We start from the raw sequence: 23,975 nt of genomic DNA, 5'->3' as shown, positions 1-23,975 counted from the left end.
CACACTCTTCTTTGCTTTTTAAAAAAAAAAAAATTAAGTAAGTGAGGGTTTAATCTAAAACATGCTAAAATGAGAAAAACCTGTGATTTCGTGTTGGGGTCAGCATTCTGGTATACTGTCTCAGGTAATCAGTCCACATTAAGAAGCAATTATTAGAAGCCTCTTCATGAGACAGGTGGGAAATCCTTCATTACTTATGTATGGCTAACTTGCTTAAGGGAAGGTTTCCATTTAACTGGAATTAAACTGAGATTTCATCTCACCTAAACCACAAGGCTTATATTGCTTATAAACCTATTGCTTTTTGACATTCCTTAAAAAGCTAATAAGAACTTGTGTTCTTGCTCTCTATGTGAATCTCTCTGAGTCCTGCTAAACTATAAACTGTATAACTGTAATTTTGTTACTATTACTCCACAACGCATGTATGAACTGGAAAAGCATTTGTTTTACCTGCTGTAATTTAATTTCATTCTTCAGCATTGCATTTCCATGCATATTTTTACTAAAATGCTGAATGGAAGTACCCATTCTCTCTTCTTTTCTGCTGCTGAGCAAACCAGTATCGGGCAGCCACATGCAGTGTGTGCCAGTTCATTGTATCCTTCTCACTCCATCTGGAGCAGGATCACTAAAAAGGTCTTGAGCACTTTGTGATCACAGCTAGCTAGCTATAAGCTTTGATATTCACTTTTCATTTGCTATTATGGTTGCTTTATCTTTATTTCTTCTGTGGGTGTTTAGACTCTCTCACTGCACAGAATAATTCTAAATTCAACTAGGATCCCATGCTTAGACACGGGGCAGACCACTTAGTTCTCCCCCCATATCCCCCCCCAAGAGCTCAGCTACAGTTTGACTTGGTTAAATATGCAATATATACTATCGCAACATTTCATTATTGTTTTGACACAGCTGATCCCACGAAATAGATAAACTGAACCTTGAAGTGAGTTAACTGTGAAATAAGTTGGATTTTACAAGGCTGACAAATAATTTGAGTGCACCTTTAAAATGTACTTCCACCCTGCTTACACTGTGAGATCAAACTGAGCTCTCTTAGCTTAGTTAAACAGGGATGGGCTAGGGGAGACCAACAGTGGAACTGTACTCAGATCCACCAAGAAAGCAAAACGATACCACCCTCAATCCAAATTCCAATATAGTCATTGCAACAACTCTTAAGAGAGGGTAGTAAAGCATAGCATAGAAAACCTTACAGTATTCCTCCTATAAGACATTCTTCACCTGAGATTATTTACCTTCCAGGAAGCAGTTAGTCCTGCTTTGAAACTCCTTTGTAGCACAGATGGAAGGAGCCCAAGCTCATTGCTCACAAGCCATTATGGTCAGCTTCACTCTACTGAGATGACTATTTGAGGTATTTCTACACCCTTCAATTTCCATAGTATCTAAGCACAATCTTTCTGTCTATTGATTCCTTAAGATTCTCCAAGAGACAGAGAAGTAATATTGTCCCAGTTTTGCAAATATATTAATAATGTAATAATGTACAGTGGTTTCTCCAAGGTCACAAAGGGAATCTGTGCCAACAGAAGAATATCAGTTTCAAAAATTCTGAGTAGCATCACTTATCTCTATGAACTGCAGTGTGAATTGAACATAGATCTGCACAGCGCCTGAGGACATATCCTGAGAATCTGATGGCAATGCAGTAAGAATAGAGGCCTCATAACTCAAGTTTAAAAACTGCACAGCTCACAAACTCTAATTCGGTTCACTCTGTCAAATTTGGGCAACCTACTTTGGTTTCCTTAAGCTGCTTTTGATATTTGCATTTAAAAGTGTATATCCTGCAGTGCTAGCCCCTTCAAATGCATCTTCTGGGACTGACTGATTACTCATGTGTATCGAAGTCAGGTAAGGAATAGAAAAATGAAAGGGAAGGATGTTCTTTGTAAACACACATTTTCTATCACCCTGCAGACATCCTGAGGATCTAGCTCAAAGCTGTCACATTCTTGTTTGTTCCATTATATCACTGCCAATACTTTTAGAAGTCACCACAAACACCCCTTAGGATGCTATTTTCTTTTGCAAGTAAACTGTTTCCATATAGTAGGTTATACTCAATTAAGGGGAAATAGATGAGAGATAAATATAACTTCTTTGAGGAAACATTCAGCTCCCAGCAAAGAATAGGCAGGTTGTACAGACACATCCTTACAGGCTGAACACCAGCTTTTTGATAGATTAATTTTATTTTACCCTTCTAACATTAGCATTCAAAACCCTATTGAAAATGTGAGGCTCTAAATATAGAAACCTCAGTAAAAGTGGGAAGAAAATGCTGATCTCTGCGGTATGTTATGTCTAGGGTGCTTACTTCACAGCCAACACACATTTGAACATTTTAATCTACTTACTGATCTTTCAAGAAAAAATGCCTGCCCTCCTCCTACAGAGAGTTGAAGTCAAATATGCAAAGTTAGGAAATGCCAAAAATAAGGCTGCCACCTCTTGCATTTTCAAAAATAACTTTTCTGAATATCCCATGGCAACCAATAGCACAGATGAAGTTGAAATGGAGTCTGCAAGACCTCAGCGCAGGATCTCAAATCAGAAGAGCTCCCTGTCCCCTCTCACAGCTGTCTGCCTCACCAGCTGTGACCCGAGCGAGGGAAGACTCCTGCAGCAAACAGCATGCAGCGTGCAACAGTAAATACGTGCAAAGGCAGGAGAGGGGAGAGAGGGAACCCAACTGCATTTTCTGGACAATGATATACACCAATTTAGTGCTACTCTGTGGAAGAAACTAGAGTTCAGTCTCTCTGCCCTTGCATGGAACCCTGTATCTCCCCTTGGTGGAGGTTTTTTTTTGCCATGGAGACCGTCTCTGCAAGATGCTCAGTACCGCTTGAACAGAGACCTGAGTAGCTGGGTATAAACCTCACTGCTGTCTTCTGTCCCAGCTGGGTCACACGTCAGACATATAGCTGCGTGAGAGTGTGAAGCATATGACAGTTTTACGTCCAGCCACATGATATGGTAAGACACATGTTGCAAGACATCTGGGGATTATGTCCTTCAGCTGGATTACTTTCAAAGTGAGGGTGGCCTTGCCAGATAAATAGCACAGCTGCAACATGGCTTCTGTCCCATTAACTGACCTAAATGTCAGAGGCAGCCATCAGCAGATCCCAGATCAAGCTAATCAGTTGAATTTAGGACATAGGAACACAGAGTGAGAGAAAGGCTGCAGTGATTCTCCACAAAACGTGTGAGGTTTAGGCAGAGTGTGGAGACAGTGAAGTGGGAATTACGTGGGCTTCGCACCCAGTGTATGTGACACAACAGGTCAGGGGACAGACCTTTCAGCATTTTCAGCAAAGCAAAAAAACCTTAACAAACTCCGTGGAGAAAATCAGCTAACATTTTTCTAGGGGCAGGAAAGACTACTGTCTGATACCTAGACTCCACCTTCTTGCCAAGTACAACTTCAAGCTTCAAGACATAGTAGTGTTGAAGGTCTTCAAGAACATGACAGAGAAAACCATTAAATCTTGCAACTAGGTGGTTCTCATCTAATCTGCAGAAATAGCAACATTGCTGGGACTTGGAGTTTAAGCTTGAGTCTAAATGAGAAATAAAGCACGGGCAATTTCAGCCTGGAGGATTAAATTTTGGTCTAGTTATTAGCACCCCAAACAGAGTCTCATAATCAAGAGTGTGAAGGATAAACATTACCAGTTCCCATACTGTGTGGGAAAGTGTCATTACCAGCACTTCTCTTCAGACTTGTAGGACAGACATCAAGGACAGTTAATCAAAATTCATACTTTGTAACATCCAGAACTCTCTCCTCCACCATCAGTGAAAACAGAAATGTCTTGCATTTAAAATCATCAAGAATGGTGATTGCAATAAAGAGCAAAAAAAGTGAAAGTGAAACACGCTGGATTAAAAAGAAAACTTAACCTCTTGCACCATTCTCCCTCTACTCTAGTAAAAGCACTGCTATGGCGTTATTAAAAGAATAATCAGAACCACTGAAGTAAGTTAAACATAACATTAAGCATTATGACTGAAACAGTTTGTAGACAGCACTGCAAATTTTTAGTAGTGCTTATGTGGGGTTTTATTTATTTTTTCTACAGGATATAATTGAAGCCTCTATCTCCAGTACAGAACATGTCTACAACAACTTAAGTGGATGAGTCCAAGATAAACACCTCGCAAAAATCTCAGCTTGCAGGGGGATGGTCAGAGAAAACTTATTGAGAGAAAACATCTAAATCTAGCTAACTCCTCAGTCTCTCTCTTTTTTTCTGGACAGCCAGAACTCAAAGCCCCTTTTCCCTACAGGGGAATAATGCGGATCAAAGGAATGGGCAAGGGGTCCAGCGGCTTTTCCTTCTGTGCATCACAGCAGATGTCCTGTCACCACTCTCCCTGCGTTAACCTAGGAGGCTTTTGCAGTCTTAGCGCTGCCTTGGAGATCACACCTACTGCAATACTGCATAATGACTTGGACAGCCTTTCAGGTTGGCAGGCCTGAAACTATTTAGATCTTTACAGGCTGCAGTTCCTACAAAACAACCACTTGGGAGCAAACGTACAATCAGCACATGGATATTAACTTTCTAAAGAATTCTGCAGCACTGCAGACAAAGGATATGGATAGGAATGAGGATTTTCTACAGGGATGAAAGAAATCAGGTGCCACATTGCAGTAAGATTCATTTCACTATCTCACTCTCTTTGAAAAGTCCTTTTTCAGTGCTCTGACAGCCTTCTGAGCAAGCTCAGTAGTACTGGATCACGCTCAAACTTAAGTCTTGTGAATTTTAAACAATAGTCACCATTTTTGTAATAGGCTGTGGGAATTTTATCAATCTATTATCCAAATCATATGTTACTTTAGCTATTCGTTCTGTGTAGTGAGCAGCATGCAAAGTGATCCCTCCAAAAAATCCATATGGTAACAAGAAATTACAAGTCATAGCATGCATGAGGTGAATACAGAATCCAACCTGGGTGTTAGCAAACTGCAATCACACTGTAATGAAGCTACTGAACTGACAGAACTGCTTAGACAGTTTTATTCCTTTGCTATGCTTTACGACACCCCTTTAGAGAGTGAAATACTATTAATCTCCATTTACAGGCAAAGAAAAAAAGCACAGAGATACAGAGTAAGAAGATGAAACCTGGTTGCTTTCCTAATCATTGCACAGTTCTTAGTTTTAACTCATGGCTCAAGTTTCTTCATCCCTGTTCTGTTTCATAAGGCAGGATCTATATCCACTAAGGAGATTCCCAGCCAGCTTAGACATTCTCAGTCCAAGTTAATGAAAGAGTAACACTGGGACTTTTAGCTACATAAGATAATCACACTTGAACAGAAATGGTGTATCTGGTAGAGATATCATTTCACATTTTTTGTATTTCTTTCGCCAAAGCGAGGTATAAGACTTCTAATCAATTAATACTGAATCTCTCTGTAGTGTCTGCAGTCCCGTGCTGCATCCTGTGTACAGCACTTGGTAGCTTGAATACAGGGTCCCAGCTGTCTATCCCACTGGGGGTTTGATGGTGCTTGTTGTAAATTTTATCATGATTAGATCTGTAAAAGGACAAGAGCCAGCTACTGACTTGAGTTCACTTTGTTGCAGTGGGAAGACGTGGAGGGAAATATATCTTTTTCTCAAGGTGGCTGTCAAATGCAGAAAAAAACCACCCCCAAAAAATAAATTGCCACAATAGCGTTAACAGGTGACCAAAGAAATTGGTGATCTTTTAAATTTAAGGTTTATTCAGCAGTAAAGCTTGAAACCATCAAGCTTTTCATTTCTGTTACTGACATCTGTAACATTTTGACTCCCATACACAATGAGCTTTACAAATTCATGCTTTCTAACCTGACTTTACTGTGTAAGCCTAATGGTGGGTTGATTTCCCTACAGTTTGAGAATTCATAAACCTAATTCTGAGCTTGTGAGACAGTTTTCCTTCAGTTAATCATCCCAGAAAGCACCTTTTCAATGCAAGTTTGATCCCCTGCCTGATCCTTCCCAGGGACAGCCTTTAAGCTCATATTCACCATTGCTCAGATATTATATTTTATAATGCCAGTATAAGAATCTGGAGAGAGACACAGAAGAGTAGGTGGCATGTCAAGGAATCAGCTCTGAACAAATTTCTCTAGGGAATTTTTCTGGATCAGTCACTTGCAGTTTGCCTGTGGTTAGTGTTGTAAATAGGATTAGAAGAAAGAGCTAGGGATTATGCAGGTAACAGTCTAGTTGGCAGAGAGACAAATTAATCATAGAAAAGCATAGAAATTGCAGCACACACTGGGCTGGATAGGTTCATGTTTGAACAGCTGCTCTGCATAAGGAATTACCAGGATGCTCTTTCAATAAAATAATTACCTTTCCTTTCCTTGGTATTATTCTGATTTTAAAAATTTCATTTTACTACATGGATTTTTTAATTAAAAAATAAATCTGTATCTGTCACTAATGAAGTTATCAACATACACATACAGGTCAGGCCATATTTCCGTGTGGGTAACAGCAAACAAATCAGTTGGAAAATATCGCAAGGTCTAGAGTATCTAATACATATTTGTGATGCAAAATTCAATGTTTGAATATGAACGTGGTCAGCAACTTAGAGAATTCCATCTCCAGTTCCTCTGCTGACAAACTTAAATTAACAACAAGGAGGTCTATGCAATTACTCAGTATTTATCAATCAACACCATGAAATGCTAAATGCCTCTTGTAAGAGGCTACATAAATGTAACTCTAGTATGAAAGGCTATGCTGCACCACTTCCAAATGAGAACTGGCATAGAAAAAAAGTAGTTTAGGATTTTTCTGAGTTCTAGAATGTGTACAAATAGGATTTTATACCCCTTATGTATTGGTGAATGAGAAGTGATATAGATGACATCTGAGAAGAAGGTGGCATAAAGAGAAAAATATGTTGTATGTGCTTTTGTACTATGTACAGTTTGACTTAACTATAGAAAGGCTGTTATTAATCTCTCCGAAATAATTCTTACTGTAACATGACTTCCTTAGAACAGGGACAACAAAACATGCTATTACCCAATGGATGGACTATCATTTTTTAAAATCAAATAACTGTTTTCCCTCACTTAAAAGTAATTCTGTGTATATACTTTTAAAAAAGATTTGTTTAAGATTCATACACTAGCAGCACCTTTCCATTTTGCAATTAGTGAGGAATCTGAGAGCTAGTTGTCACAGTACTTCTGTTGTGTCAGGTCCACGAGTACTAGAATCTTGGTGGAGATTTTCAAAAGATCAATGATTCCCAGAAACCTGACCAACAGTGAAAGTCTGTGAATTTTACTTTACTGTTCTCATAATATTGGACTTCATAAAAGATACTGAATAGGCTTTGAATGGGTCAGTGTTTTAAACATTTTAATAAAATGAGCTGAGAGGAAAGCTCTTACGTGGGTAGTTTGGCCAAAAGTTGGACATGAATGGGAAAATATGCTTCATGTGAGTCTCTGCTTACTGTATCAATCTTTCCCTGAGCCTGAATATGGGAGCAGGGAGAAATCTTCATGAATGGATTCTGAAATGTAAGACAGGAAAATTTCTGAAGGGGTCAAAAAATGGAAAAAGAGGTATCAGACAAAAAAACCCCCAATGTATCTCACAAGCTATTAAAAAATAAAGTCCCTCTCGCTTACCTTAAATTTTCTGAACTGAATTCTGACTCCAGGAATTTGAGAAACTGCTCTCTTCCCACAGGGTCTTTCAGAGCTTCATCCATGCCAAACCCCCATCGTTTCACCCTCTGCTGTCCTGGCTCTTTGCTACAGAAGAAAAAACAACAGAACCCACAATCAGCAATACTTCAGTATTCTAATACTCTGTGTTCATAATTTAGACTAAGTCCTAAAGTTCAACCACAGATTTCTCACCTTCCAGATTGCTCATATCTGTGCAATGTTCAGAGATGAGCAACCAAGCTGTTAAGTACTTACACAGGATGGAGGTAATACACATGCATTTACACAGAAGAATAAGGACTTCCAACTAGGAAATGTTATCAGATTTTAAAAGGTGTCTTTTTTCCCCACACTGGAACCCTGGAAACTGGTTACTGTAACTTTTTACACAGATTTATTGATCCATAGCTTTTCCCATCTTACGAAACAGTAAAGCTGGAAAGACCAAAAGGATGCTGCATTGCCCTTCTGCCTCAGTATCTTTCTGCAATACCTCTGTCTGAGATCTTCACATTTCAAGAAAAAACTGTCATACCCCCTTACCCCAAAAGAAGAAACAAAATTATATACCTTGCCTCCAGTTCCCAGAAAGTGGTGTCATCTGATATCCAAGGGTTTGAAGGATCAGGGGGCACAAGAAAGGGATCATATTCCAAATACTGCTCTGTATAAGCTAATAGACTAGGAAAACAAAAGCATCAAACATTGTCATGTCAGGAGGTAAGGAAACCTGACCAGGTTACCCCAGTTAACAAGTCACCTTGCATCAACTGAACCATGGTAACCAGGTTCGTACACACTCAGAAGTCAGCTACAAGCTAAGGCAAAAATACGTTTGCTCAAGCCTTTTCAAAGTGGACCCCTGAAGAAGGAGGGGTGGCTCAAGTCTTATCAAGAGCTGAAATAAAATAAACTACAAACTTCCCTAATACTTCCACATAGCTGCTTTTAATGCTCCTTTAGGCACTAATAAATTAAATCAAGAAATCTCTTCCATGCACATTTGTGTTCATAAAGGAACATGTTTTATACCCCCACGGTTTTAATTATCAGTTCCTTTAAAATCTGTTCTTTAACACTGCATGATATTCAGGTCATATTTATTGGCCCTGCAGCTGCTATGACTCCTTTACTCCTCTTTTAAATACAGTTAATATTTTTATTATTTCCTAATCAAATGGCACTACTCCCAAGTTTATTGCTTTCCAAAACCCTCCAATTTTCTTTCCAAATTCTTCGATATTCATGAATTGGTCTGACTCAGTTGAACAAACTAAAAGCTGCTTGTATTCTGGGTAATTTACATCTCCCATGCTCTTATTCCTGCTTTCTGTTTCCTTTTGCCTCGTAATTATTGAAAGATTATTGACAAGTGAGGACAAGTATTCTTCCTTTTCATTCCTATTTATATTTAACCTGTATTCTATTTTTACTGTTCAGCAAACACAAATTCTTAACCTATTCTCTTTATAAATATATATATATGTGTGTTTGTATGTGTAAGCATACCTACACATATCTAAGCAGACACACATACACAAACGTCTATGAGAGGATGAAGAACCATTTGTATTTGGCCTAATTTCCTTTACTAAGTCTTATGCAGCTCAATTTTCTGCAATTTTCACTATCTCTGTATTTGATGTGTAAGATAGAGCATTTCTTTTCTCTACCTCTTCTCTGCCTAAGATGTAGTCAGTCTTTCCAAGGGGCTTTTTGTTTTATTTGCTTTCGAGTGCCTGCCTGACAAAGTTTGGTCTTATTTGGAGAAAGATTCCTACTAGCGTTACATCCTCTGGCCTGAAGCAAGCTCAGACTCACTTTGTTCAAGCACGAGCTCCTCACCCAGCTCTGCTGATCAGTTCCCTTGGTTTATCAATGATTGCCCTTTTGAAATATCGAAACAGTAACCCCAGACCTATTTCCATGTAGCCTCCCTCCCAATGCATGGTGAAACTTGTGATCACTTAGTCAGAGGCGCTTTCAGTGACTCTTGGGTTTATCAGAAATGTATCATGGAATATCTGGGCCATCTTTTATCAATAAAAGAACTTCATACCTCCCACTTAAAGTAAACTCTCTTCAGTTATTTCTATGACACCTGAGCTCCCTTGTATCTCTTTCTTTGAAGCTATTTCATACTGACATTTTCCCAAAAGTTATCAGTCTAATTGAAAAACCAGAAGATGTGACAATATACTTACCTCTCTGCAACTTTTGACATTTTTAATCTATGTCTGTCTAATTGCATTTGCCAGTGCTTAATCTGCAAGAAAGGAAGGCAGAGAGTTTTATGAGTAGTTCATTGCTTGACTCTATTTCCATAACTTTTTTTATTAGGGCTGTAATTTAACCTTAATTTATCCTAGGACACAGAAGAGAAATATATCTGAGTTAAAACAACATTTCACCAGTGTAGCTCTAAAATAAATGGAATTTTCCATCAAAGATAAAAGATCATGCAGAGACAAAAAAAGGACCCAATATAACATTTTCCCTAAAGGTTCATCAACAGAAATCCAATTAGCCTTTTTTTAGATTTTTGAAGAGAACTACTAATTCTTCAGACATTTACCTTCTCTCAATTCTAACATCTCAGGAAAGATTAATGAAGCATTAACAAACAGTAGATAAATGTGTGAACCCATACGTGCATACATGGGGAGGTAAGTATACCCCCAAACTTTGAATCAGTGTTGAAAGGAAGAACAAGCTGTCTCCTGCTAAAGGGGCTAGTGGGCTTAGCAATACAAAGAATCCACTAAGTGGCCTGCTGCTAACTGCCTTTAACTGTTTAGTGCAAGATACAAAAAAATGTGAGGTTCTGTCTCATTAGCTTTAATAGAAGTTACATACCTAAATCCATATATCCTGAAACAAGAAAAAGGTTTACTAAACGTTTGCTAAATCTGTTCTGAACAACTTCCCAGTTACGATAATTTTTGGTTTAATACCTACTTTCCTAAAAAGTTCATTTAAAAGTATAGGTTTGTAGTTATTTTTCAAACCTCTTGGTGTAGTTCATCTTCTGTGGGTGGCTTAGTCTCTGGTACTGGTGTGTGGGTAGGGCTGTGACTTCGAATGTCGTTTTGTAAGCCATAGACAGACTACACAAAAAATAGGGAACAACAATAGTTGCTTTCAGACAATGCTTTCTACACGTACTCATAGTAACTGTGACGTTTAAGTACAGTGTGCTCAAGAAGTTAGCCAAGATCATCTTTTCCTAAAGAAACTGCAAATAAGCCATGCACTCAGATAAGATTGTGCTTCTGTACCATGGTGTAAAATAAAGACTCCCAAACTCCCACAATTTTATAATGCCATGGAACACAGGATCTACTTTTATTATATCTCTATATTAACAGCATAGTAAACATGGAGGTTGACACTGAAAGGCAGCTCTTACAGTAAGTGGAGATGACCGGTAAGGAAAGAAGAAACAGTATCCTGAAAGGCAGACTATCGCAGTCAATTATTCGGATGACACCCAAATTTGGAGTTACTGCTTGGTAAATTACGCTAATCTGGACCTTTCACTACCATAAATAAGCTAAACTAAAATTTCTCTAAATCCACTTTCCTTTTCAAAACATATTTTTCCACGGGTTGACATGAAAATATACCTCAAAGGAAGTACTTTAAAGTTGGAGTCAATCTACATTATTATGACAACAGGATTTCAAAGAAAGTGTTGTTCCAATCTGTCTATACATCCCGAGAGAACTTACACTGTTCATGTCTGGATCCTAATTTAGATGAAGCTAATTTCCTCCACAATTTCTGGTCATCCATTTGGGGCATAATTGTAAACTAGAGACACCCTTTTCATTAAGACCAGCACAAGAAGAAGTATTGTTATAGTTTACACTGCATTTTTAATTTATTTTTTCCTTGATTACTGACAGAAACATTTTAACATTCTTTATTCAATCTACTAAACAACATGAATAACACAAACAAAAATGAATTTTATTTTTGCATTCTCTGTGTATTTCTCCAAAGCCTTTCTTATGTGAAAACATTTACTTAGTATTAGCAAATTTGTCAATAGTAATTCATTTAAGAGCTTATGAAATAATAACAAAGATTCATGTATTTGTTCTTCGCAGCTGTAAGACAAAATTTTTTTAAGAAACTATGGAACTTCATGCCATAAATTACCTCCACCTCCTGCTTTTGATATAATAACAGTACTTACCTTTCTTGTTTTATGTGGATTTCTCATTCTTGAAGATTTTTTTATATCCACTTCAGTAGTGTTTACGCATCCAGGCTATTAAAAGAAAAAGAAAGGAAAGCACAAAGATAAAAACTGCAAAGGAACTCCATACTATTTTCATTGAGATACTCCTCTTCAGTTTGTAAGACTAAGAAAATAAATAACCAGAGGCATCTAATAACTTGATGTCCTTATGCAATAGTCCCTAAAATCTAAATAACATATAGTCTAAGGAAGCATCTCAATTACCATTTTGTCTGGCTTATTGTAAGAGAGAATCTTTTGCTATTCAGCCTTGTTTGCTGGACCCTATGATGGTTTTTAGGACAAGTTTTACTCTATATCTTTATGCTGAAAGTACGGAAAGCAATGTACAGAGGAGCAGAAAATATCCAAATGCATATTATAAGACACACTTGCAGCACAGACAGGTACTAAGTCAAATTAAATTGCTATTGGCAGTACTTGGGAATTTTGGAGTGAGACACTGAAGACCACAAGCTTAGAGCTCATGACATCGTGAATTTGAAATAAAACAAATTCTCAAAATAACAGAAAAAAATCATATATTTCTGCTTTGGTTTTGCCAAGGAAGCCATACAATGTGCATTCTAGCTCCAAGAAGCATGGTTGACCTAATGAGACAAAATAAGTAGAATTGCACAATACCCACCTCAGCTGTGAACCCCAGGCTCCCCTCAGGAGCATCTGGATTTGCGTCACCTTTTTTAAAGATGATCTTTTTTTAAAAAAGATGAAAAAAAATTCCAAAATGGGATTTGGGTTTTCAGAAAATAAAAAAAAAAAAACCCAAACCAAACCAAAACCAGGCATCAGCAGCCTAACCGGAGGACTGGCAGTCTAAACAGAATGACTCTCAACACATCTGATTTGGCCTTCAAAGACTCATTCTCACAACTCTGTAGCATCCAGAAGGACACGTGTCCTCTAGTTTCTCCTAATTCACCTTCCTTTGACACTTGCCTCTAAGTATGAACTCTGTGCAGAAATCTGTTCTTTACCCATTGCTGGAAACAACTAATAATAAGTGTTATGCTCTGAGGTGGGTTTTACCTACTGATTGACTCACATTTGCCACCGAGAGTGGGAAGTACAAAATCTGGTCTCTAGTGGGAGCAGATATTTGGTTAAAGTAGGTTGGGGTTTTTTTTAATGGGAGTAGCTAGATGCAGAATTTACTTGCCAGACAACCAAGCTGGGCTTAGTATCACACTGATAATATAAGCTTTGTCTTGTCTTCTTATCATAATGTAAAATGCTTGATGTGACCGTAAATATTCACAGACAAAAAATTTTAAACATTTCTTATATAGTCAGAGCCAAGAAACAAATACATTTCATCAAATAGGCCAATGGTACTTTGCTTCTGGAAAATATTTTAAATATCAGACTGATTTTTTTATCCAGCATGATTTTTAAATTAATAAATAAGTTTTTATTTTAAAGTAATAAATTAATGTGTGTATGATCATATTACATTTGCAGTATAAATGGTTCCTCATCACTAAGAATAAAAATAGGCACTTAGATAATATTCTCAAGACTGCATCTGACATACGTATTGAGCTAGATTTGGGAAGGTACGCTTTGTGCCTGTGAACAAAAATGGTAGGTTTCTTAACTCAGAATAACTTGTGATTTGCAAAGACGACGACAGGTTGAAAAATACAAAATTCCGCATGTTGGTCAATTTAAAGGCAGAAAGCAATTTCACAGGGCAGTATACTGAGATATAAAAAGAAAACAATGTATCTTCTTTAGGATTATGGCAGCAGCTGGCAGTGAAGAAGACATGGGCTTTTAACAATATCTACAGCCCTTGAATGCAACCATTTGAATAGCAGGCACACTTACATAAGGGACAAACTGTTACTTGTTTAGTTTTGAGTTACTGTTTGTTAAAAGCATGTCCTAAAAATGGAGGGGGGGGGGGGGGGAGAGAAAACAAAAAAGGTGGCATAAACCTCATCCGAAGCCTCTCATTTTCTAAGATCTGAAGTCCACCGGCAGTAAATTGGTACGGACAGATCTAGCACCTTGCCCAGGTAACTTACATGCCAGAGCCGCGCAGATTGACGCGAGGGACACAACAAGAAATTGTGGGCAGTTTTTAGGAATGAAGCAGGGGTGAAGCTTTCTGCTGGTTGGAAAGAGACCCAGGCCAGTACCGACCTACAGCATCCAGTGGATTCTTACCGACAGCTGGCTGTTTCCAACCTCTGACGCTGAAGTAAAGCTGCCGCGGCATACTTCAGCAGGGGCACTCACGGGAGGCTGCGGGGGCAGAAACTGGACGAGGGTGGGACGGAGGGGAGGTAGCAGGAAGGTACAGGCAGGGAAGCGTCAGGAAGCTTCAGTGCAAAAGGGAAGGCAGCAAAAGGGTGTATCGCTACCCTGACAGCCTGGGGTAACAACAGGAGTTTAAGGCAGATATCACTGCTGCTATACAATGTTGCTTTCATAATTTGATTTAAATTATATCACTGAAAGCACCTAATGTAATCAGGGTCAAAATTCATGTTTTCTTCTCAACTGAAGAGTATTTATTAAAATGATACTTGATATGAGATGGGATTTATTGTTTCTCTGGTGCTACCACACTCAATCTGTCAATTTTTAGGAATAAATATCACACATCTTTTCAATTAAAACAAACACAAAAGCTTGCCTTATTTGAACATCTTGCTGAAATAACACAGAGTCTTTGTGGGAAAACCTTTGCTGGACAACATTTCATTTTATTCATATGCCCCCATTAACATAATAACTATCTGTTTGGATACAATTACATCCAGCTGTGTTTTCTTTTTTGTTGCTTCTTTAACTGGACTACCATAGTTCAAATAGTGAGATGCCTGTCAGAGTGCTCTGCTGCAAGATTCCCATTTAGTGTGTAGTATATAATTTGCATACTAATACTGTAAATAGTTTTCAAACAGATTTCCTGGAAGACTTGAAACATCTTCTTTATGTGTAAATAGAATGCTTATTTCTTTCAGGACTAACATTCTGTATGAAACCGCCCCCCCCCCCCTCCCGCCCCTGAGAAAAGTCTTGTGACCTTGTTGAAATTGTCATACAGCAAGATCATAACCAGAGTAGAATTTGGTCCTCATCTGTTTTTAAATAGCTGGCTGAAAAAACAGTTATGTATTCAAAGGAAACTTAGTTTCTTTTCATCCATTTGTTAGCATGTCCTTATCTCAAAGTACAAATGCCATTGTACAGCGAAGGACATGTCAGTCCAGTCATGACAAGTTCACTGCTGAGCTAAATGGATGCAGATAAATAATATAAAAAAACCACATACAGAAGATTTTTAAATCTCTGCTTCACTTATTGGATAATCACATAGTATGAATTCCAAGCAGCACAACTTTCTATTGATGCTGTCTAGGAAGCTGCATAATAGGATTCTGCCAAGATACACAGTGGAAGGAGGAAGCTGCCTCTGCAAGGAGAGGAGGTCCAAAAATGCCAGATCCAAAAATTTACATGCTTGGATCTGGCTACAGCCAACATTTGAAAACAACAGCCACCTGAGAGTATGTTTAGTTAAAAAAAAATACACTCAATATTCATAATCTTTCCCTGAAAACTGTGGCAACAGTGAGTTAATTAATTAAGCCCTTGTAATAGTGCTAACAGTGAATTAATTTTCTGACACCTGTAGCAACTCTTTGGAAGAATTTGTTGTTTACATCAAATGGGATCCTTTAGCCATGGTACATTTCCATCCAAATAGTGCAGAATACCTAATATTTATGGTCTGTTTGCTGTACAAAGTTGCACACTCCAAGGGCCTTTTTTATTGCCTGGCCACATAGCCAAAATCAATTACTGTCAACACCTTTTTGTGTAAAAATCTGTTTGCTATGATGTACTTGTACTTCTCTTAAGTGTGAAATTCTCAACAGACACTAAATTAATGTTTATAATGACATCAGTTTAAGTTTTGATGTTTTTTTCTTTTTAAAGAATATGGTAATTTAACTGTGAATCTACTTAAGCCAGACTCACCAGAAGTTTTCTTGTACCTGAGACAAATACACCCATTTATGTGGGAGGGGATAAGCTCATGCATTTCAATAGGCTGGGAACTGTCTGTCTGTATCACTGCTCTGTAGAAAATGATCTGAGGGAGAAGCTGAACATGAGTCAGCAGTATATCCTTGCAGCAATGCAGACAAACCACATACCCAGCTGCATTAGCAATAGCATAGCCAGACAGGCAAAGGAAGTGATTATTTCTTTCTACTTGGCATCGTGAGGATACACCTGGAATACCAAGACTAGCTTTGGGCCCCACAAACAACACGAGAAGTATATTCAAAATGGAAAAGTCCAGTGAAGGAACAGACTTTTTTCTTCTTGCAAAAGGGGAGAGCCAACTGTTGTCCTCTGCTGCCTAAAGGGGGCTTGCGGAGCTAGACCTGCTCAGAGGTGTACTGTGAAAGACAGGAGGCAATAGTCAGAAATTGCAGTAAAGAAAATTCCAGCTAGCTCTAAAGAAATTTTCTTCATAAGAAAAGGGAATAAGTTGCTTAAGAGAGGCTGTGCAATCTCCATCTTTGGTGATTTTCAAAGCTCATTTAACCAAGGGCCTGGGCAACTTATTCAACTTAGAAGTTAGCACTGCTTTCAGCAGGAGGTTGGACCAGAGGACCTCCAGAGGTCCCTCTCAGCCTACATTTCTGTGGTATAGCCTATGATCTTCACAAACTGCAGGGACTGAAATTCAAATAATCCACAATCCACCTTACAGAACACTCCAATGAAGTATTCACAGCGCTGTGAAATTCATCACTCTGCCTTCCCCTCCCCACAAAAGCAGAACGGAAAGACAACACTGGTATTTGCATCCTTACTGCTGCCTCTGCCCTCTGGCAGCCTGTGGTGTGTACTCATCCCACAGAAACAAACCTTGTGATGATTTCAGGAAATGTAATTTCACAGCGTCTTTAGATAAAAATGCATAGGTGTTATTTAAAATAATTACCTCGTTTCAATATGCACACCCATAAATTCAGGGTGCATTAAAGCAGTAAATATTTAGGCAGATTGATTCACATCCCTTACACAATTTCATTGCATTTCAGTGTCAATACACTATGAAACAGATCTTTTTATTTGTTTTGCAAGCATAGGCTAACTTGTTAAGTTTAATTGCAAAATACTAAATTTCAAGATCTCCAGGTTTTCAAAATTTAAACACTATAAATTTAAATCATGGACATGGATACAAACATGACAGATAGTTGCTTCCAGTTGGAAACGATAAAGTCAGATACACAAAGACAAGGCAGAGATTGAAAGCCATCTTTTACGTTATTTGTAACAGCAGACTATCACAAATATAGTAAGTTTAAAATTTGAAATTTCCTGAGTGTCAAATGTTAGTGTTGCATTCTGCAACAATCTATTCTGCTATTTCTGTCATTGTTGCTATTTCTGTCACTATTCTAGGAAAGGAGTCTTCTAACCCTCAACAGTCACTATTCATACTACTCATAAAGTAGGGAAAGGAAGCTAAATAGACAGTGAATGATAAGCAGAATACCTGAGTTCATTTTTATTTGTAGTTTTTATATTCTAGTTTACTTGTGTAGCTAGCTGAACTGTGTGTAGTTAAAAAATCAAGGGGAGAATAAGGGCATGAAAGACTATAAAAAAGAAATGAAGCAAAGAAAAAAATTCCAGCGGTACTCAGCTGAAAAAAAAACCCCAAACAAAGGAGTTATTAGCTGGAGGAATACCCAGTTTGACTCTGGTTATGTGGGAAAGTTTATTTTTTCTCATTCAAAGTCTAGCATCAAAGGAGACATTAAAGTCCTATATTGAGTAAGTTGTCAGTAATGGCTAAACCCGAGGCTCTCACAAAGAAAAACACAGGTTATATTCTCCTGCAATGCACCAATTTTTCATTTCCCAGAGATGGAAGTTACTGGAGTGTGCAGAACCCGCTAAGGCTTATAACGAAAAGTTGATGTTTAGGTATAGATTAGTCAGATATTTTAGGGTTTTACCTCATTTTACACACTTCAGGGTCAATGAATAAAAAGGTTTTGCAGTGGAAGTGCTGCGCTATTAATGACTTTGCTGGTGCAATAGGAAGTCTCAGAGAAACATTTCAAATGTGCTGAGTACAAGTGGTCAGCTCTTTTAACAGGATTTGGAAAAACAGCTGTTATCTTAAGGTCCAGTCAAAGGAGGGCTGTACATTTCCAACCCTTTACAAATTTCAGAAGACTGTTCTGGTGGTTATCTGATAGGACCTGAAAGCTGTTTAAAATGTAGCTCACTTTAAAACTATTAGATCAATCAACCACAACTAAGTGATGAAAAAATAAACCCAGTAGCCATAGTTGCCAGAACCTGCAGCTGTGTAGGAATGTGTATTGCTACTGCTGCTAGGGGGGATCTCACTGGCCTCTGTCACACCACCCAAGGCAGTGAAGCCAAACCAGTGGTTACGGGGACTGGGCTACAGGAACCGCTTCCTCTTCGTTGGAAAAAATATTGTTACTTACAACTGAAGCACTTAATCATGGGTTTCATTTACGATCAACTAGGTGTACTTAATCTGAAACGCTCTTGTGAACTTTATTAGCCTCTCCAAAAGTCTATGGCTTAATTACAATTTCCATTCGGTTCAGCAGTTCTTAGAAAATAACTCTGAGAAATCAAGTGTGTAAGCATCGGGACTTGACAACATCACTAGTCACAAGGTCCCAGTAAATTAGCAGATGTCTGAAGAAAGAGGAAAAATATCATGGTGAGTTTAATTATCAGGATACAAGCGATGGACTTTTTTGAATTTTGCAACTTATGCCCATCTATCACAAATGTACCATAACCCAATAATTACAAACCCCACCACAGGGTCTAGCTACATAATGAATACAGTCTTTGTTCCACAGTTGAAATTGATGATACCAGGTAGTTTTTTTCTTGCTGTATATGTAGTGGCACTGTAAGATTTACAAAAGTATCAAGACACTATCATGTAATAGAAGAGACCAGCACCAACTTTTCTTCTCTCTAGTTAGATTTCCAAGAGTGTGTCATACACACCTTTTTTTTTTTTTTTTTTTTTTTAAAATAGTATCATATTCCCAGCTTCTGCACAACTACTTTTAGCATAACTATCTCTTTGGAAACATGCCTTTTTGATTCAGGTGTGTCACTGACACACAAGCACTATGACTGGACTTCTGGTACCTGCTGTTAAGCTACAGTGCTTTTATAGAGGTCCCACTTGCATTATCGTTCTAATAAGAAGCAAACACAGAAATATTAGGACTACAGTCCATTATGGCCATGATAACTTTATATATAAATTCTAAGCAGCATGTAAGTTTGATGATGACTTTGTGTACAGCTTCTGTCAAGTTTTCACCTCCCTAGAACTCCAACCCAAACTTCTCTAAAACTAGCTCACAATTTTTCTAGTTTTTCCTATGGAGTCTTTCTTCTGTTAGAAATTAGCTCATCTGGGAAGTACAGCTATTCCTTCCAATTAACACCTATAAATCATATTTAATGATTAGGAAGCAAATCCCAGGATTGTTCTCAACTATAAATTCTGTAGCAGCATGTTTCAGAATTCATTCCCCAGACGCCTCATAAAATTGGCAGGTATTCAGGGAAAAATTATTAAAACCTGCCTGTTCTAATAAAGCATTAGATATTTTCCCCAATTCCTACAGCCTTTTCATTATGTATCTTAAATGAGATGTGTTATGCTACTAAATACTATCTTTATGGAACACAATATAGGGTGAATACAATGTATGGATTCAGTGTGATGCTAGAATAAGCGAATACAACTTGGAACTGGACTTGCATAGAATACCCTCAAATTTGGTTATATTCCTTAATATGAATCTATTTTAAAAACTTGTGATACATCTGACAATATGCTGCAAATATCCCTGAATACAGAGATCTACAGTCAAGTAGTATTATGGAAACAAATTAGTCATACACAGTTTAACTGCTAAAACCTCTCTATATCAGCTGAGAATTATGTACAACCTATTGGTTTTTAATTCAGTAAATACAGCTTTTCATTTTTTCTTATTCATTCATTGAACTGGTATTTCAGGCCACAGAATGTTCAGTGTCAAATCTTATTGAACTGCTTCCTTCAAAGGAAGGGATTGTCTTAATTCGTAAGAATTAATAAAAGCTTTGTTAGGATTAAGTGTTCTGTTGAAGGTTTTAGTAGAGAATTATGCAGGCAGCATAGAATGAATTTAAATGCTCAATACATGTCCTTGTTAGCTAATTCCATTTTTGACTCATTAAAGAACAGAGATAAATAATATAAAGTTCCAGGCTTATTTATTAAATAGAAATTAATGAGCAATAAACCTGATTGTGCCATCTCTAGAAATATATTGATGCAGAAATAATGAATTCTTGATAAACTGCAGAGAAAGGCATAAGCATTTAAGCATAAGTTAAACCCACTGTAGATAGCCCCATGTAAAGGACAGAAAACTTGCCATTTGGGCCAATCAGTAAAATCAATACATGTTCTATTCACGGATTTATTTGAAGATCACTGACTACTATCGAAATAGTAGTAGTTCCACTGTTGTTCTGCAGTGGACTTAATCAAAACATGGCAAGGAGTGCAATTAATGGGTAAAACTAAGATTTGTTTCTCTTGTTTGGACAAGACAAATGAGGTTCAAAGACCACCAGACAAAGGGGAGACATATGATCAATTAGTTTGATCAAGCTTTAATTATGTTTGCAGTATGGTAAAACTCAGATGGTTTTCAAACCATGTGATGGAAAGTCTCACTGAGTGTGGAACTTAGGATCACTTAAAATTTCAAAGACTTTCAGCATCTTTCTAAAAAAAGGAACCTATGCTGGACCAGTTTCCCATTTATACCTATTAGTCTTCTCAAACTAGAGTTCAGATCTTTTCCCTGAGTAGTATCAGACACACAAGGAATTCCAGTGGCTGTGGAGACCAAGGACTTACTTGAAACAGGAGAAAAAGAGATACAGAGATTTTCAAGAAATATAGTACTAATAAATTAAACTGTAAAATTAATCCATAGGAGATAGAGCATCTTGAACTGTGACAGGGATTGTCATGTTCTCATGTTCATACTTGCTTGTTTAAGGACAGATCTAGTGCAAAGCTGGGCTTTCACCTTAAGAGAACAGGATTTTATCATAATGTCTTAAAAAAAAATTCTTTTAGTGGTCTTTGTGTCAGAGAAACACATAATATGCAAAATGCATATGAAAAGGATGTTGAAATTTAATTTTTGAGACAAGTCATACAAAACTAAACTAGAAGCTGTACTAAAGAATATACTACTGCATGGAATCTATATGCTTAATTATGTTCAAATTTCTAATTACTCTTAATTTACCATAGACTATTTTAGGTTTGTAGTGACTGGTTTTCAGAACCAGAAATTTTTGTACAGAAACTAGATCCACTGTATTTATTCAAGAGGTTCTTCAATCATATTAATTTTAATTAAGGCTGTGTTAATGTGATTTTTGTGTATGTGAAGATTCCAGTATTTGCAACAATGTTGCATAAGGAAACCTGTTAAATTTGTCTGGTTTGTTGCCCCTGTGCTAAATACTCAGAGTCATTATTGCTTTCTCAATTTTTTTCACCCCAAAAGGCAGGAAACTGCTGTTTTACAGATTCTATACAGAAGAATTTAGGTTATTCACTTGAAAAGAAATGACAACAGGAAAGTCTGACTACATGTCTCTGAAAATGTTGATGGTAAATATAGGTAACACTTAGAAATTGATTATCTGCCTTTTGACTTACAAGAAGATCCTTGACAGAATGCTTTGGATTAAAGCAGCAACTTTAATTCCCACAGAAACAAAAATCAATGTATAAACATTGCACTTATTGAAAAAATTCCTTATCCTTACTACTTCAGCTTATTTTCCTAGTTGCTACAAGAACTGGGTCTTACTAAAAACCATAACATCATCTCTGTGTCCTTCCACCATCTCATCAGTTAGCTATTTCACAACTGGTGACCTCTTCATAATCCTCAGTTTTAACTTGAGCACTTTCAGTTTGTTGCACTTTTTCCCCATCTGTCCCACCCTTACCCAAGTACCAGACTAAATAACAATGCTAAATAATGTGAACACAAATTCTTCTGTAAAAGTCTTAGTTAGCAGGCTAGCTGTAAGGTTTATAAATATCTGCCTCCAACAGATGTGAGTATGGATCATAAACATTATAACCATTTTCTGATAATAAAACATTGTACAAGACTTTGTTTCATTACCGGAAGTGTAATTATCCAAGACCGACAATTGCTGCTTTGGCTGCATTCCCTGTCTGCTGGAGAGGTAACTCTCTTGTAAGGATATATGGTGAAACAGGTGCAAAAGAGGACATGAAAATTCTATGTGGATACATCACTGGAGAAGTTAGATGGCATGATTCACATTCTTTTCCTGGAGATGTTTAAAAACTTTCTGAAAATATTATGATAAAGCAGACAGAACTGTTCTTTAGCTAAACAAGTGACTGGCCCAGAAAAGTCTGGGATTTGTAGCACATGAAGTGTGAAATGAAGGATTGCACCACCTTAGCCAAGTTAAATGCAGTCTTTTGCCGAGTCTTTGAGGCTGATCTTGAAGGACAGGATGGAAAAGTCATTAAAAACAAAAGCACTGAAAGAAAAGAAGAGAAGAGAAGAGAAGAGAAGAGAAGAGAAGAGAAGAGAAGAGAAGAGAAGAGAAGAGAAGACCCAGAAAAAATAACTGCAAGTATCTGCTGCATGACCCTAGACCCTCGGTAATACTACCTACTGGCCCAGATGCTGACGGTCATGTTCAGACCACAGAAAATGCAATTTTAAAATATAAAGATAAAATGAGCTTAATGGAGGTAGAATCTCATAAAACAACTAAATATAGAGAGAAGCAAACAGTGTTGGATGTGACAAGGTTTAAATAATATAAAGATTACTGTTTTCCTAGTTTGCTACTAGGAAACAATGGCATGAAACCCCCAAATCCAGAAATCATACATATTTCTGAAATTTTACATCATCAGTGAATTATCTTAAACCCACACTTGCCCTTAATGTTGCTGCTGTCCTTACCAGTCATACTCACCCTGGATACTTTGTCTTACTGTATTAAATCACACAAATATTGCTTTTGCTTTTCATAGAATCATAGAATCATTTAGATTTGAAAAGACCTTTAAGATCATTGAGTCTAACCCTTATCAATATTTGCTATTCAGTTTTTTCACAGAGAAGCAAAATGATCACCATCGTTCAACAATCCAAGGTAGCAATGGGAGGAGAAGTCCTGTGGATCGGGTTTAACCAAGCTACGAATGGCAGAATGGAAGAACTGGATCACACCTTGACTCATGCTCATGCTTTATTAAATCACAGTGTAACTAAACCATAGCCAGAGTTTAAACTTTGGAGAAGGACACACACCAGTGTAGTCTTCTAGCACATTTTAGAAAGCTGTTGAGTATTTCCCATCTTCGTTTTAAAAACAACTGCACACAGACCCGTTAAATATGACTGCAATACAACCAATAATCTGACTGATGACAAAGGTCAGAAGCATTGGAGAAAATAAGTTTTTTTCAACTTATTGTAGTTAAGAAGTATACAGATAACTTTCAGGAGAAAAGGGTACTTCCCCCATTATCTTCTGAATTAATCTGAATCTCAACAAGTAACCCTTGTTATGCATTTCTTTTAAATTACATTAATGTGTAACTCAGGAAGAAAAGTGAATTGTTTGCAGCAGCAAGACATCAGCTGTCCTTGCTTGCTACCCAAAAGAGTTAATTTTACAGCAAGCTGTAGCTACTCTGCTCTTACTGTATTTTATGCGGGTTTGAGAATGTTTCAGGGGATTTACTGCTTTAGTACCTGTTTGTCCCTTTTTAACAAGTGTAAGATTATGGGTTTTAAACAGAGATAATAATTCAGGAAAGCTATGAGT

At 37.5% G+C, this 23,975-nt stretch overlaps 1 protein-coding gene across 1 annotated transcript in view; it reads right to left on the bottom strand.

Moving 5' to 3' along the window:
* RGS7 (regulator of G protein signaling 7) overlaps window positions 1-23,975 on the bottom strand; it is a 278,441-nt gene that overhangs the window by 15,190 nt on the left and 239,276 nt on the right. Inside the window, exons 11-15 of the mRNA XM_075043197.1 lie at window positions 11,940-12,014; window positions 10,747-10,845; window positions 9,943-10,004; window positions 8,309-8,419; window positions 7,697-7,822 (exon numbers count right to left, since the gene is read on the bottom strand). Of these exons, the coding sequence (XP_074899298.1) occupies window positions 7,697-7,822; window positions 8,309-8,419; window positions 9,943-10,004; window positions 10,747-10,845; window positions 11,940-12,014 (473 nt within the window). The remainder of the gene's footprint in view (window positions 1-7,696; window positions 7,823-8,308; window positions 8,420-9,942; window positions 10,005-10,746; window positions 10,846-11,939; window positions 12,015-23,975) is intronic.

This window comes from Buteo buteo, chromosome 12, assembly GCF_964188355.1.
Source record: "Buteo buteo chromosome 12, bButBut1.hap1.1, whole genome shotgun sequence".
Classification (NCBI taxonomy): domain Eukaryota; kingdom Metazoa; phylum Chordata; class Aves; order Accipitriformes; family Accipitridae; genus Buteo; species Buteo buteo.
The sequence above is the reverse complement of the archived record's forward strand: the minus strand, read 5'-3'. Positions and strand labels throughout refer to the sequence as shown.